General features: G+C 35.0%; 1 protein-coding gene across 1 annotated transcript in view; it reads left to right on the top strand.

Annotated features, from left to right (window-relative positions):
• NUP107 (nucleoporin 107) overlaps positions 1 to 15489 on the top strand; it is a 65812-nt gene extending 50323 nt beyond the window's left edge. Inside the window, exons 15-27 of the mRNA XM_051962439.1 lie at positions 531 to 676; positions 782 to 830; positions 1882 to 1951; positions 2355 to 2473; positions 4698 to 4736; positions 4969 to 5119; positions 5501 to 5613; positions 7194 to 7296; positions 8247 to 8407; positions 9215 to 9340; positions 9842 to 9955; positions 14586 to 14753; positions 15209 to 15489. Coding sequence (XP_051818399.1) covers positions 531 to 676; positions 782 to 830; positions 1882 to 1951; positions 2355 to 2473; positions 4698 to 4736; positions 4969 to 5119; positions 5501 to 5613; positions 7194 to 7296; positions 8247 to 8407; positions 9215 to 9340; positions 9842 to 9955; positions 14586 to 14753; positions 15209 to 15316 — 1467 coding nt within the window. The 3' untranslated portion in view covers positions 15317 to 15489. The remainder of the gene's footprint in view (positions 1 to 530; positions 677 to 781; positions 831 to 1881; positions 1952 to 2354; positions 2474 to 4697; positions 4737 to 4968; positions 5120 to 5500; positions 5614 to 7193; positions 7297 to 8246; positions 8408 to 9214; positions 9341 to 9841; positions 9956 to 14585; positions 14754 to 15208) is intronic.
• Positions 15490 to 17132: the final 1643 nt, after the last annotated feature.

The following is a 17132-nucleotide window of genomic DNA, read 5'->3' as shown; positions in this document are numbered from 1 at the left end:
CCCATTGATCAAAGTTGGGTACATAAGATTATTTAATCTATACATAATTCATCTTATAAACTTATATTATAAATGAGTAGAAAAATAAAGGATATTCACAGAAGAATACTCAAAAATTCTTACTGATTATCTTATCACTGTCATATAATAAGCAATTTACCTGTTTGAATTTATTACTGAAGATTAATATCAAGTCTTATTATTAGTAGTAACAAACATTTTTTAACCACACATACCATCCCAGTTAATATTCAGGAGCAAAAATGCATGTATCTGTTTAAACTAGATTTTCATGGGAAGTGTTAAATTTAGCTGTTTGAAATGATAATAAAAGGACATTCTTTTGTGAAATAAAAAAAGTAGAAAATTTCTTAGCATTGCCAACTTTTTAGAAGATGTTTATAATTTGAAAAACTATTTTCTACAAAATTGATTTATTGATGACTTTTAGTTTTAGGCAAATTATGTTCTAAATGATTTTTTGGTGTATTTGTAATTATGTTTTCTTGGGGGGGTTGTGGGGAAAAAAGCTTCTCCCAGTCTGCGAAACCTGGGAAGATACAGTATGGGCCTACTTTAGGGTGATGGTGGACAGTTTGGTGGAACAGGAAGTTCGGACCTCCGTTGTAACATTAGATGAAACTGAAGAACTACCTCGAGAATATGTGGAAGCAAAGTGAGTCTTTCAGTGACCACAGTAAATTTCTCTGACGTATGTCTTATGGTCTTCCTTAATATTATTGACATTTTCTCCCTGTTCCTTTCTTTCTTTCTTTTAAAGTTGGACTTTAGAAAAAGTTTTTGAAGAGCTCCAAGCTACAGATAAAAAGGTAACTATTTAAACTCAATATTTAAGCTATACCTTGGGATAAAAATAGATAAAAACTAATGTTAATAGATGTTTTGGTGAAGGGCAGAAATTAGAAGCTCAGTCTTTGTCCCATCCTCATTTTCGTGTCACTGCTTTTAAAAACAAGGTCATTGAGCAGCTCCCCAGTCTCTTTCTCTTCTTGCTTCATGCCCTCTTAGCTCTAGTCTCCAACTTAGATGTAGTGGAGATATGATTAATCTTTATCCTGCTCCTTTACTGAATACTGATGTTTTGGATGTAAAAGCCAGTTGTTGTCATTGAAATCTCAGAATAAATAAGAGGAAGTCTTCAAAAAGATTCTTTGCTTACATGGATCCTAAAATAATAATAAACACTAGTATTGATACTATATTTCATAGTACTTAATATAAATAGTTTTGCTCAATTTTCTTTTTTTTTTAACAGATGAGGAAACTCAAGCTAAAAAGTTAGGTGATTTGCCTAGGGGTATACATTGAGGATCTAAGGCATGATTTGAATTCTGATCCTTCTAATTCTGAAGTTGGCACTGTCTATTGCACTATACTGGTAGTTCTCAGAGTATGTTCTGGGTTGTCCCTGAGGCTTCTAGAACAAAATCAAAATTGCTTTCAATTATTAGGCCATTTAAATGTGTAGTATGGTGAATATTAATAGATGTAATCTACATAAACAAAAATTCTTTGGATGACATCTCAACAATGTAAAGAATCTTAAAGGATTAAGCCATTGCACTCTACCTAGTTGCCACAGAGAAAGCTATGTAGTTTAATCCAAATGTCAGTTCTAGTAATATACTTTTAAGATTTGTGATGGGTTAGTTGTGTGGGATTCCTTTTTTAGCTGAAGTTATGAATTTTGTTTATTCTATATTTTAACAGTCTTCTGATTTTTATTTTGAAGTTATCTGATAACCCTTCTCGTTCAACTTTCTTTTGACCTAAATTCCTTCATAAGTCAATGAATATTATATTGCTGAATAGACATTGTAGATGAGTAAATGATTTATAAAAATATGAACTATTTTTCAGAGAGTTTTAGAAGAGAATCAAGAGCACTATCATATAATTCAGAAATTTCTTATCTTGGGTGACATTGATGGTAAGCTTTTCTTATTCTTATTTTGTTTAAGTGATTTTCTTATTGTATTTTTTATAATATTCTTTAAGAATGAGTGGAAAACTGTATGACTGACACAACAAATCAATTAAACTTTGTAAAATCAACCTAGTTGGTTTCCAGTGTTTGTTTCTTCCAGTTGTACGTTCATCATGTTCATCAAGTTTTGTGTCCCAAAAGATATAGAAAAAAACATAGCTATGTGGAATTCGAATTTAAAGAGTTAAGACACATTTAGCAGTATTTCAAAAGATTAACAAGGTGTTAATTATACAGATAAATTATTGGAGCAATGGGAGGAACAGTATCAATATTTCTTGATGTTAACTATGTCCTTTCTCTTCATTTTACCACTAATGCTGAATATTTGGTTAATTTGTTTTAGGTTTGATGGATGAATTTAATAAATGGCTTTCCAAAGGAAGGAGCATTCTACCAGGACACCTTCTCCGCTTCATGACCCATCTCATTTTGTTTTTTCGCACACTAGGAATACAGACCAAAGTAAACAAAAATGGCTAGTCTGTCTTTCATATTCATTCAAATATGTATTGTGTCTACTAAGTATAGAGCAGTATGTTGGGCACTAGAGAGGGTACAAAGTTAGGTAAGAAACAGTCTGACTTCATGGAGCTTTTATGGTAGGAGATTAGACAATGACATAGATAAAAGAAAATATAGTGTTGCACAATAATCTGCTTCACAGAGGTGAAAAAAACAAGTTCTGTGTGTATCAAGGGGGAATGCTAATAATAATAGTCTTGATGGGTAATGATAAGACATTTCAGAGTACTTTACATAAAGTTCCAAGAAAGAAGCCTCAGCTGAGATGGCATTTAAGACGGGTAAGAATTTGTTAGTCACATTATAAGGAGTAATGACATTTCATGCATTACAATCAGCCTAAGCAAAAGCACAGAACTAAGAGAATAGAAGGCACAGTCAGAGAATAGACAAGTCTTTTTTGATAATGGAAAAAGTAACAGAAGAAGCTGAATAGAAAGGATCGCACTAATTTTGAGGCCTATGCATGCCAGCTAGCAAAGGACTTTTTGAACAAAGGAGTGATATGACCATTTCTTCAGAAGAAGAAATTCTCTGGCAGCCATGATGGCTTGTGATTAGGGTGGAGAGACCTAGCCAAAGACAACTGCAGTGTTCTGGGTTTATGGTAAGGGAGCCTGGACAAAGGTGGGAACAGAGAAGAAGGGATGACTGCTGGAGAACCTGCAGAGGTAGACTTGGCCAGATGAGATTCAGAGGAAAGTCAAATGTAAAATCAAGCAAGAATGGGGCCACAGACTGAAATCCTTAACTAAAAAGTAGAACTTATAGGGGGATGAAATCATAGCATCATAAATCTATAGTTGGATGGAACCTTAAACCTCATCTAGTCTAATCTTCTTTTATCTTACTGATGAGAAAGCTGAGGTTTAGAACGTCCCAATGCTTTGCAGAACTAGGTATCAGATTTAAGTCCCGTGATTTGAGTGCTCAGGGTCTATGCTCTTTCTACCCTATCTGGTGAGTTTTAAACATTTTGAATGTGAGATACCAGTGGAATAGGCAGGCGGAGATGTGTCCTATGTAGTTGAAGCCCTGAATCTGGAACTCAGAAAAGTGTTCTGGACTGAATGTAGATATTATATGGTGGTAGTTGAAACTATGGAACCAAAGGTAGGTAGAGATAAGAAAGCCAAGAATAGGGTCAGAAAGAAATTGAAGAGCCAGTGAAAGTGTATAAACTGAGAAAGTGACTTAGATATTTAGAATGAGAACCAGGAAGTGTCATGTCTTGAAGTATAATAGAGTATCAAGTAATATGGGGTAGTTAGTGGTGTCAAGTACTGAGCATGGTTCAAGAAGGATGAGCTTTGATTTGGCTGCTGAAATATCTTTGACCTTTAAGTAGCAAGGGCCGAAATGGGAGAAGAGAAAAGAGCAGGTAACGAAGTTCAGGCATGAAGTTGGCGATGGCATTTTATATGACAATTGCCAAATGGAGTTTAAGTGATGAAAACGGTTTTAGAATTGGGGAGGCCTGAGGTTCTTTGTAGTTAAGTAGCAAAGAGCCTTTGGGATGATACATAATCATTGGAGTCCTGTAGGAAATGAGAAGGAATGGGGATAAAGGGAGAAGATGAGAGATTAAACCTGAGTCTGAAAATCAAGCTTCCTATGACTCAAATGGGAAGAGTGATTTGGAGAAGTATAGAGAAATGGAGAAGGGACGTGAGGCAGATCACACCTAACAGACAGTCTGAATCATTTCAGTAAAGTCAGAAGGCTATGGTATCTGGCGTTAGCTGTGCTTAGAGGTAAGGGGAGAGAAGAAAAACATTTACAGTCATCAGGACATGCTTTGAGACTTATCTGTCAATAATAACAGGTTTACAAAACACATCTGCACGTTTTTGCTGGGTCATTCTTATGACACATATAGAGCCAAATGACCTCTGGCCAGAGAAGAGAGTAAGCTTCCAATTTCTGGCTTCAATTCTAAATTTGAGTTCACAGTAGTGATTTGATTAGTAAAGCCCAGTGACTTAAATAGTTAATGTATGGTACTTAAATTGTATTTCATATTTGTTTTAATTTATGTGTTAGCATCCATGTAAAAATTTCAAGATCCTTGTTTGCTAGTAGAATTTCTGTTATATTGCTGAGGTACATGAGCTGTTCTGTGTGTTTTTCACTAAATATGTATACTTCTTTTTTCCCCATGAAGGAAGATGTGTCTGTGGAAGTTTTAAAAGCCTACATTCAGGTAAATGGCTCTCATATGAAACTTAATTAAATGAAAATAAAATCAAAATAATATTTAGCTTATTTTAGATAGAAAAGTGACCAAAGTAATATTTGTGGACCAGGGAAAGTAATTTAATTATCATTAAATGCTTTTTAAAGTCAAAAGGCTGTGACTCTTTAGCACTTTAATGTCAATTTGGTTTGCTCTGTTTATTTCTATGGTATATATTGAACATTTTTCTGTTTTGCAGCTGTTAATATGTGAAAAACATATTAGCCTCATAGCATTTTATACTTGCCATTTGCCTCAAGATCTAGCTGTTGCTCAATATGCAGCCTTTTTAGAAGGTGTAACAGAATTTGAACAGCGTCATCACTGTTTGGAGCTGGCTAAAGAAGCAGGTAAGAAAGGTTGCCCATTTTTCTCACAAGTGGCCAAGAGATTGTTTAGTGCCCTTTTTGGTTGTAACATCTATCTCAGTAGTGACAAAACTTATAAAATGTTCTTTTTGAGAAAAATCCTTATCTGTTCTGTAGATACATGTTTTAAGATTAGGATGAAGGTATTTAATTGTTTTTAGAGTATCATTTACTTTTATCACCTCTAAACTAACAAGTTGCTAAAGTAATGTTGTGACAGATGCTCCTGGAGCTTGCTGGTAATAACTGTCATTGGGGATTTTTGTTCATCTTACTCTACATAATTTTATAAGATGGCTTAAAATAAAATAAAATCTTCATCTGCTTCTGAGTTGGTCATAAGCATTTTTTTTTATTCTCTAGGTCTGGATGTTGCAACAATTACAAAAACTGTTGTTGAGAACATTCGAAAGAAAGATACTGGTGACTTTAGTCATCATGATATGGCACCTTCTCTAGATACTGTCACCACAGAGGTAACTATATGTATAAAAAACACAGTTTTTCCCAATCTTCCCAAATATGTGAATCTCTTTTTACACATTGAAAACTTTCACAGATTTTTCAGACCTTTCCTCCAAAATGATTATAGTTCTAATTCTAATATCCATGAGTTGAGGAAATATATAGCAAAACCAAAGGTTATTATGAATTCTATAGCTCTTCAAAATGATTTTTAATATTTATATCAACAGCATTAAAAAAAACATTACACTATACATTTTGTTGTGCAGATATATAAAGAACAGAGAGGACTTGGTGCACGTGTGAATTATTTATAGAAACCTTGCAATAAGTTAAGTGATCCATAGGTCAGAATCTTTCTAGCACTTAAGTACTCTGTGACATTACTTTATAGATCTAGTTTCAGTGAATTAGCTAGAATTCTTTATCTAACTGACTTAATCTAATATGTGATAAGCCATTTGGCTGGAATAGATAGCATATGAGAAATAATATAAATAAGGCTAGAAAGGTAGTTGGATTCAGATTAACAAGGATCTTAAATGCTGAGTTAAAGAATTTCTATTTCATCCTATAGGCAGTTGAAAGCCAATCAAAGTAGTTCCCAAATCCAAACTTGTTGAGTTAGCATTTCACATTCTTATATTACTCCCCTTCCTCTACTTATTAGTGTAGCCAGAGTGGCCTTGCTCTTCCTGACTCTTGACATTCTTCCCGTGTCTACTTTTGTATCAACTGTCCCCTTATGTCCACAATGAACATCTTCCACTTCTTAAAACTCCCTGGTTTCTTTTGAAGGTCAGCTTGTTTGATATTTGAGCCCAGGAGTTTGACCATATCTATTAGGAAATTTGCTTTGAAGGCTGTGGGAAGGAAAGATTAGAGAAAGGGAAATCGAGAAACCATCAAAGTTCCACAAAGTAATGAGAACCTGGACTAGAGTAGTTTGCTGTTCGAGTAGAAAGAAAGGAGTCTGTGTGCGGAATTGTAGAGATATATTCAACAGGAATTGGCACCTGATTTGATACAAGAGATAGTGAACAGTCAAAGGTGATTCCAAAATTTTGAACATGGACACCTGAAAGAATGCTAATGCTGTCAGTAGGGAAGTTGGGGAGGTTTGGGAGGAAGGTGATAAGTTCTGTTGAATGGTAGTGCCATTAGGTCATCTAAATGAGAGAAGTAATTTATAAATAACTATTGGTGGAACAAATACAGTTTTGGTCTTCTACTGCCCATGGCCATAGAAATATCAGAGATGTCAAAGCTTGTCTTAAAGATAGACAGCCTTATCCTGATGATTGATTCTTAAATATTGGTGATTACTCTTCCTCAAGTCATTACAATCACTAAATAATTAATTCTTATTTTTTACAATTAAGCATCATTCTCATGTTTAGAAAATAACCATCAGAGTCTTGGTAGTACTACCAAACCAACTTAGAAAAAAGGGGCCACATAGAGAGACCAGAAAGTTAATTTTTTAACTTTTAAAATATACTTTTGAGTGCATGACCCAAATCATGGGAAGGATTACCTTTTTGAAAAGAACATGAATTTTAGACTGAATCACTGCCTTTTTCTTTTTAAGGAGGACCGCCTAAAGATTGATGTGATTGACTGGTTGGTATTTGATCCTGCACAAAGAGCTGAGGCCCTAAAGCAAGGCAATGCTATCATGAGAAAATTTTTAGGTACAGTATATTCTTTTTTGTAGTTTTGTTTTTTTTTTATACCCGAGAAAAAAGAAAATTCCTTAGCAGTGATTTCAGTAAGTCAGTAGTCTTAGTAGTCTTTCCTCTTCACAGAAGGTAATGTCCTATAGTTGAACAAGACATTTTGTTTTCAGACATGACAATTGTGTTTTGTTTTGTTTTTCACTTCATTGCTTATTTATTACAAGGGTGCACTGTGGTAGTGTCTGGGGGAGACAGCAATGATTTTGAGGTTCTCTGACCTTATGGGGCTTCTGTTCCAACAATAAGTCAGTGATTCTAAATTTTCTGGCTTTGGAGTCTGCCTCAGGGAATTCCCACACCCAGTCTAAGAATAACAATCTATCTGATTTTGAATGGATCACTTCTCAGTTTTGTCTGACTGTCAGACAAGTTTCTGGCCTCAGAATAGCTCCACCGACCACTTCTGAGACTATAGGGATAATCTGTTGGTCAGTGAGAACCAAATTGCTGAGACTACTCCTTAGTCCTGACTCTGGGCCATAAAATTAGAATATCTATAACATGAAGAACTAGATAAACTATCTCTTTGCTAAATTCTTTTGGAAGTTAGTCTACTTTTAATGAGGTTACAATTACAATAAACTTTGCCGGTGACTAGGAAATGGGTTCAAGCCTGCAAGTTCTTTTGAGAACACTGTTCTGTGATTTTAAACTTTTGGGATTCTTTCCCAACTTCAAAGTGGGGGCAAGAGCACTATTGGGAAGTGAAAAGAAGGAAAATCCTTCTGAGCTGCACTATCTATTAAGAGTTCACCAGGGACTTTAATATATGGGTGTCCTTTTCCTCATCAGAATAATATTGCCTACTAATGAACTGATAATTAAACCATAGCTTATTAGTAAACTTTTTTGCTGAAAAGACTGGATAAATATTAAAATGCTCTGCACCTTTGTTCTATATGTAGCATCTAAAAAACATGAAGCTGCAAAAGAAGTGTTTGTGAAAATTCCCCTGGATTCGATAGCAGAAATTTATAATCAGTGGGAAGAACAAGGGATGGAAAGTCCACTTCCAGCCGAAGATGACAATGCTATCAGAGAACACTTATGCATTAGAGCTTATTTGGTGAGAATTTGAAGAGAAAAAAATCTCACAAATGTCTTGCCCTTCCTAGACATGACACTATTGGCTCACTCTTAGAAATTTTCCAGGAGTAATGGTGACCAACCCAATATTTTTGAAACTAGACTTGAGGATACAACCTTTGGCTATAGATCCAGCCTATCTTGACCATGATGCCATTTTACATGATATTGTGAAAACCAGAATTTGGTGTCCAGTGCAGCTCAGAAAATATTTACATAGTGATTATTATATGCAGAGCACTGTGCTCCAGGTTCTGGGAGACTGATAGGTTAAATGAAACACAGTCCTCATTTTCATGAATTTATAATCTAGTTGGGAGATATGACACCTACAAAAGTACAGCATAGACTTTAATGAATGTGTAAAAGACACAGAGAGTTAATATTAGCCAAGGAAGGTGTAATCATTCTAGTCTTTCCTTAAAGTTCTTTTCTCTGTAATAAAAACTAAGTCCTAGTCTTGAATTAAAAAAGAAGTTGAGAGTGCTGCATGATTTTATATTAACCTTTGCTTGATGTTTGTGTTTTTGGTCAGATAAATTGAGCAGCAGTAGATTTCAGGTTTTCAGTGGTTGGTGTGACCCCAAAAATAATAGCACCTAGAAAACACTCTAAATATTTTTGATGATGTTCATTAACCTAATCAATTTGTCAGAGCAGTCCCTTAATAATACCAATACTGAACAATTTTTAAACTTTTAACTTGGACCCTTCAAGAATGTATTAAAATTGCTAACGCTCAAAACCAATGATAATAAGTTTCTGAAAGCCTTTTCTTGACTTTTAGGAAGCTCATGAAACTTTTAATGAGTGGTTCAAGCATATGAATTCAGCTCCACAAAAACCTACTTTGATATCACAAGCTTCCTTCACAGAGAAAGTAGCTCATGAGCACAAAGAAAAGAAATATGAAGTAAGTTAAATGTGGATGTAGGAATGTATTTTTTTAATGAAGTATAATTTTTGATTAAATTTAATTACATACTTTTTTTTGAGATACTATATGTTCAACAAGTATATTACCCATTGGAACAGAAATACCTTGTCAGTTTATTAATAGAAGTCAGTAATTGTTTAGTTATTATTTTCGTTTCGTTTGTAGGTTTAGTTAGTAGTTAACAAAAAATTAACTGTTAATAACTAAAAGAAATAACTCTAATCTTTTTGTTAATTGTTTTGCCATCTGTTAATATTTTTTCCAATAATTAAATAGAATGGGGAGAAAAGCCTCTTTAGTTGGTAGTCAGTATTCATGAATAAAAGAATTCTAAATATTTATATAATCTTCAATTTGTTGTCATTGACTATTATCAGATGGCTGAGTTATATGCTTTTTAGGATTATTGTCTCCCAAACCACATCTTGCTCTGTATTCCAGATTATGCATTGACTTTAAGTCATATTTCTTCTGCAGATGGACTATGGTATATGGAAAGGTCATTTGGATGCCCTAACCTCTGAAGTAAAAGAGAAAATGTACAATGTCTTACTATTTGTTGATGGAGGGTGGATGGTAGATGTCAGAGAGGTAAGTTGTGTTTGTTGTCCATAAATAAAACTATTAGTCTATCTTTCACAGCCTATTCTCAAATGAGTAAATCCCGTTGTTTGACCTTAAACTGAATATACTAGTTAGTTAACTGACGGGATTTAAAAAAAAAAAGGCGGGGGGGGGTGGGGTGGGGGACTTATAGAAAGTCATGGTGGAATAGGCTGTAGGCTGCCTTAATATACATAGTTTGAACTCTACCCCTAGAATTGTCCAAATAGAGGCCAGGTGATTCCATTAGTGAATTGAAAGGCAAGTACTCTGCCCTAGGTGGAAGTTGGATTAGATGCCTACCGTACAGAGCCTTCCATGTCTGAGTTTCTTTTGGGTCCATCATAACATTATTTAGAGTCTGAGCTGTGTTCTCAGCCAGGAAGCATCCTTGTATGCAATATTTCTCCTCTCTGACTCTCATTTCTTTATTCCGTAAAGTGATCTCTTAACATCCCTTCCAATGCTAAAATTTTTTAATCCTATGAAAAATTACCAGTGAGTATAAGTTAATAGATAAGTTTTTTGACTTAATGTAAAGAGGAGTTTGCTAATTAAAGCTGTCCCAAGATAGGGCAGGTAACTTTTCCTGAGGTAGTGAGAACCAGTGGAGATGCTCAAGTAGAGGCCAGGTGATTTCTTGGTGCTAGTATCATAGAAGACTTCATGCTTCAGGGAGTTCAATCACATAGTCTTGAGTTCCGTCCATTTCCAAGGATCTGGGGACTATAAACTGAACTTTAAGGTGTATTGTATATGCTTATTTGGGGAACTAAACAAAATGACTTCTATCCAGAAGAACAAGCAGCATCAAGCGTTAATGTAATTTGTACAGAGAAAGCCTTTTCTGGGCTTACATTTATCAAGCATCTATTATATAATCTATAAGTATAGAGATGAGACAATCTCTGCTTTGTGGAGCTTACCTTTTATTGGGATAATAAAATATGCACATAAATAAGAATAAGAAAAGGTAGCTTGTGGGGTAAAGGAGGGATTTTATTTTATTTTATTTTATCTTTTTACATGTCCAAACGGTTATTTTGCTGTACAAAAAGAATCAGACTCTGAAATACTGTACAATTAGCCTGTGAAGGAAATCCAAAATGCAAGCAGGCGAAAATATAGGGATTGGGAATTCAATGTAATGGTTCTTAGTCATCTCCCAGAGTTCTTTCACTGAGCGTAGCTGGTTCAGTTCATTACTGCTCCATTGGAACTGATTTGGTTTATCTCATTGCTGAGAATGGCCAGGTCCATCGGAATTGATCATCATATAGTATTGTTGTTGAAGTAGATAATGATCTGGCCCTGCTCGTTTCACTCAGCATCAGTTCGTGTAAGTCTCTCCAAACTTTCTGAAATCGTCCTGTTGGTCATTTCTTAGCGAAATATCTTAAGACTCCTTTTTTTTTTTTTAAATCTTGTCAGTTAACTAGCTAGTATATTCAGTTTAAGGTCAACATAACATTCATATACCACAATTTATTCAACCATTCTCCAATTGATGGCTTCCATCACTCAGTTTCCAGTTTCTGGCCACTACAAAGAGGGCTGCCACAAACATTCGTGCACATCCCTTTAAAAGGAGAGATTTTAACAGAGAACTACAGGAAGATTTGAGAATCTTCTTGTCAACTGAAAAGGCTCTGGGAAGAAGTGGCACCTGAGTTGAGGCCTAAAAAAGTTTGATGAACTGGGAAGAGAGGAGGAGTATATTCCAGGCCTGGGATATACCCAGCACAAATATAGGGAGGCAAGAGATAACAGGTTGAGATCAAGAAAGAACTCATAGTCTCTGGAGTATAGAGTGTGGGGAAAGTAATAGGAAATAAGACTAAAAAAGTAGGTAAAAGTCATTATTATCTGGAACATTAAATTCCAAGTACAAGGAATTTATACTTTTTAAGCTATAAAGATCTTCTAAAGATTTTTGAACAATAAAGTGATATGTACATTTTTTAAAAAATTCTTTTTAAAGTTCTGTAAAGGATGGACTGGACTAAGGAAAACCAATTAAGTTATCATGGTTTTCTAAATTCTTATGGTGAGGTCTAGATATGGAGTACCTAAATGAAATTAGGGTTTAATTGAAGTCTAGTGGCAGGTTCGGAGTATAGGGAGTCAAATAGGGCTCCCCTGCTACCCCTTTGGATTTGGCGCAAGGATACAGAGTTAAATGTCTAGTAACAGTGCGAGTTCCCTGTAAAAGAATTTACAGGCCCAAAAAGCTAGATTGATAAAAGAAGTTTATTATAGGGTTTGGAAGTAAGGTTAAAGTATAGTTAAGGAAATAGGTAAAGATGGAGATAAGAAAGGCACCAGGAACAGGATTCCAGTGAACAGATCCCTGGCATGCCAGGCATAAGACTGGCATGTTTGGAACCTCTGCAAAGGATTCCAGCTTAACTCTTATAATGAGAGATATTCAGCTAAAGGGCCTGTAGGTGGAGTCCCAAGGTGGCTCCTCCCTGGATTTCAGTGGGGGCTTGATCTTGCTTGGTGGGGGTTGGAAAACCTGAGCAGATCATTAGAATGGGGGCTGGGAGTGCCTAAGTTGGCTCAGATCCCAATGGGCACTGGGACAGGCCCATATCTTCTATTGGAATTCAAAGGAATGGTTTTGACCAGGATTTGTGAATCAAAAGGTCCTAGCTTCCCGGATTGATAATGCATCAGCTAGAAGGGGTTGGGAATCGGAAAGGAAGGAATAATTCTTAAAGGAACCACAACCCGCATCACTTAGACCAGACTAATAACTTTATGAGGGAAGAGGAGGTGCATACAAAAAATGTTGTAGAGGTAAAATAAACAGGACTTGCCAATTGTTGAATTCAAGAGAGAGATAATAGTGCAAATGGATTCCAAAGTTTTGAGCCTGGATACTTTGATGGATATTAATGCTATCAACAGCAATAAAGAAGTTGAAAGGAAATGTCAGATTTGGAGTGTATGTGTGTATGTGTGTGTGTGTGTGTGTGTGTGTAAACTAAGTTCCATATTGGACATGTTATCGGATTCCAGAAGGATATCTAAGTGGAATAGCCTGAGGCTTGTAGGCAATTGGAGATGCTGACTAGAGAGAACAGTTTATGAGTCATCTGCTGTGAAATGATAATGAAATCTGTAATTGGTTGAGACCATTGACAGAGTGTCTAGAGAGAAAAGAGGCCCATAAGAAAACATTGAAGGACACTAATGCTTATAGGTTGAAAATCTAGCATAGAAAGAGCAGTCAGACAGGTAGGAGAACCAGGAAAAAACTCACCAAAGTGGAGAGAGAAAAAAATGTCCAGGAGGAAGGAGTGGTAAGCAATGTTAAAAGTTACCCAAAAAGTCAAGGAGGAGAAAGACCAAAAGATGCTCTTTGAATCAAGCAGTTCAGAACTCATTGGCAATTATGAGCAGATAAGTATCAGTAGAGTGATAGGAATAGGATTCTAGATTGAAAAAGGTAGAGAAGAGGCAAGCAAAGAAATAGAGGCAGTAAGCCTAAAAGATTTTCTGAGTCTATATAATGGACTTGAGCCTGTTTAAGAAGTAAGTAATGCTTTCTAATTTATGCTCAGGGGTTACTTCTGTGAGGGATATAAAAGTGATGATATAATCCCTCCTGTCATGGAAATTATAGTGAAAACAAGGTCTTACGATAGTTCAGTAGAAAGGAGCTTACTTCTCATTTGAGGAATCGGGGAAAGCATGAAAGAGAAAGACCTTTTTTTTTCTGAGGGTTTGTTTTTATTTTTTATACTCTGGTGATATTGCCCTCTTACTTCCCTCTTCACTGGCCTGAGCATTGAACCTATTCTAGTATTAAACAAATTTAAACAAAGCCAGCTTATAGAGTCAGCCATGTCACACAGCAGCCACAAGATTCCTCCCCATCACACATGCTATGGAGAGACCAAAGGTAGATTTCCTTATTGAGAAATAATATTTGAGCTTCACCTTAACATAGAGGTCGGAGTGGAAAAAGAAAGAAAGAAGAAAGGGAAGGAAGGAAGGAAGGATTGAAAATAAAAGAATAGAATCGAATCATGTTGTGAAAGACCTTGATGCTTAAATCAGAATACAGACTATTTCTCTAGGAGTTGAGCTGTGAAATCGCGAATTATTTGTTTTCTGAACAAAGAGTGTACATGATCTAAGCTGTACTTTGGGAATACAGTGTAGAGTAAAGCCAGGAAAATCAGTTTAGAATGCTCTAGACCAGAGTGATAGTAAAGGGAGTAGAAAGATGGGGTAGAATTTAGAAAGCTGCATACTTGCTTAAATAGTGCATCAGAGAGGAAGCATCAAAGAGGTCAAGTTTAATTTTCAGAAGCCTTTTCAAGTACAAGAGATGGTTCAACTTTTAGGAATCATTGGGTTTTGCTCACATATTATTGACCTTGAAGAAATTTTGGAAGTCAGACACAACTCATTATACAGATGAGGAAAAGGACTAGACAAAGTTCAAAGATTAAGTGCTTTGCCTGAGGTCACACAGGGTGGCAAGTACAGGGCCCCCAAGTGGGCACTGCCCTGCTCATCTTAGTTTCAGTAATGGAGCACATTAAGTCCCCCTCAACTAGTGCCCAGTCTTTAGTTGATCTCTTATTTCATTTTGTGTGTAAAGGATGTTGAAGATGACCGTGAAAGAGCCCATCAGATGGTCTTGCTGAGGAGGCTTTGCTTGCCAATGTTATGCTTCCTGCTTCACACAATTTTGCACAGCACAGGCCAGTATCAGGAGTGCCTACAGCTTGCTGATATGATTTCTTCAGAGCGTCATAAGCTTTATACGGTGAGTTGGAGAGAAAACACTCAAAAAGGAAAACCTCTGAACGAGGTCATTGAATATTTTTCCATTTTTGTTGGTTAGGAGTTCTTATTAAATGTCCTATCACTTTGTGATTGTTAAAAACAAATACCTTTAAAAAAAATTTTTCTGTTTTGTAATGAACTTAATAATTTTAACAAAAGTATTGTTCCAGCTTTAGACTGACCGTGCTTTTTTCAAATTTAGAATATCTGGTAAAGCAGTACTCTGGTTACACATTTATAGAAAGTGAATTGTATAAAATAAAAACTTCAAAAATAGTTTTCCCCCTTTTAAAATATAGCACCAGGAAAATATATGCCATTAAAATTCATTACATTAGTTAAGTTTGAGTTTGTGGCTTGCAATCAGGTTTGTTTTTTTTTTTTTTTTTTTTTTTTTTAAGGCCAATTTTCTAATTTATATTTGTTTTTTCTCAGGTATTTTCTAAGGAAGAACTAAGAAAGTTGTTGCAAAAACTGAGAGAATCATCATTAATGCTTTTAGATCAGGGATTTGATCCACTGGGATATGAGAGTCAATCTTAGTTTTCTATTTTGTATCATTCCATTAATTTCCTAATAGCACCCTAATGCAGATTTCATTAAATATGCACATTTGTGGTTTGTTTTTTGTTGTCATTGTTATTGTTATTTTTAGGAAAAGATGTTGTAAAATTTAACATTTTTTTGTACTTTTAAATAAAAATTATGGCAAAGTCTTTTTTTCAAGTTATTATAGAACAGTATTTATTTAATTCTGTTTAATAAACTTATATTTAAGCTGAAATTTTTTTCTTCAGATTTCCCTCAGTGAAAATCAGGGCACCTAGGTGGCACAGTAGATAAAGTTCCAGACCTGGAGTCAGAGAGACTCATACTCCTGAGGTCAAATTTAGCTTCAGACACTTAGCTTTCTGACTGTGGGCAAGTTACTTAATTTTGCCTCAGTTTCCTTATCTGTAAAATGAGATGGAGAAATAATTGGCAAAACTACTCTAGTATTTCTGCCCCAAAAAAACCTCCAAATGGGATCACAGAGAGCCAGACACTCCTGAACAACAATAGTGAAATTAAGGTTGAAGAAATTGTTCTTTGTTGTCTATTGAAGTCATGAGCTTCATGTTAATTGATTCTTTTCCTCCTCTCTATTTTTTTAAAGCTATGAGAACATTAGCATTTTCAAGTTAGTTCAAAGGGATTAGAAAAATATAACACAATGTTTAAGACTGAAAATTATCATGTTTTCCTCATTATTGTAAATGTTTAAGGAGGTAAGTAAAAAGAATTTTTTAAATTTAAATACAAACTAGAAAAAAGAAAAAAAACACTGCCATGTACAAAGCAGAACATAAGACATAAAATATAAAGCAACAAATTTCCATTTCAAGAAAGCCTGTGTAATAAATTCTACCCATTGTATTCAGAGCTGTCCATCTTTTCTTTGCTACCTTGTAGGTTTTCTTGTTCTCTGCTGTGTACTTTTTATTTCATTTTTTCTCCTTTCCCTCTTCCTCCCCAAAAAGACTGTAATTAAAAGAGGATATATTTTTATTTGTATACATACATATGAATATACACACATATAAACACAAATATGTACATACACTCATGTATAGATATCTATATCACATACATATATACACATATACATTCATATAGCTTTCTAGGAAGGTCAATTTTTGTAAAATAAAGTGGATGTGGGATAACTTTTCTCAAGCAGCACTTACTTACCTTTTAAATTTCTCATCCTAAATAGGTTTTAGGATCAGACCTAAAGCTGGAAAGCTATTCCAAGAGCTTTGCCATCTTCTACCATGGTAGAAGTGGTTCAACAGAAAGGCAGCTTTCTAGGATCAGCCTAGTTAAGTATTCAAAAGCTCATCACTAATAGTATAGCCACCTGGTAATAAAATATTTGGCCATGGCAACACATGAAACACATACACACAAAAATGCAAAATGGTGCTCATTAATGTCTAGCCCCTTCTACTTTTTCAGTGACAGTGTGAGGACTGTGAGAGACAATAAATACCTATAGTTAAATGCTCTATAAATATTGATGTGTGTTCCCTACATGTTAGTGATTACAAATATCCTGCTGGAAGAAGGTAAATTATATCAATCATGATTTGGGAGGGCAGTTTTTTTAAAAAAAGAATTAAATTTTTTTCCTAACTGAATTAAAACTAAAAGAAAGGAAGTTGTAGTTAATGGAAAGATGCTTCCTTTTCCTTGAGAAGCCAAGCAGAGATGTTGATATGAATTGATTTTATCATATGCATAATGGCAATAAATATTTCAAAGGATATTTGTTTATTTCATATTGCAAGCATTTTTAAATAGGCCACTTTGAAAGTAATTG

Source organism: Antechinus flavipes, chromosome 5, assembly GCF_016432865.1.
Source record: "Antechinus flavipes isolate AdamAnt ecotype Samford, QLD, Australia chromosome 5, AdamAnt_v2, whole genome shotgun sequence".
Lineage (NCBI taxonomy): Eukaryota > Metazoa > Chordata > Mammalia > Dasyuromorphia > Dasyuridae > Antechinus > Antechinus flavipes.
Note: the sequence above shows the minus strand (reverse complement) of the source record. Positions and strands in the feature narration are given on the sequence as shown.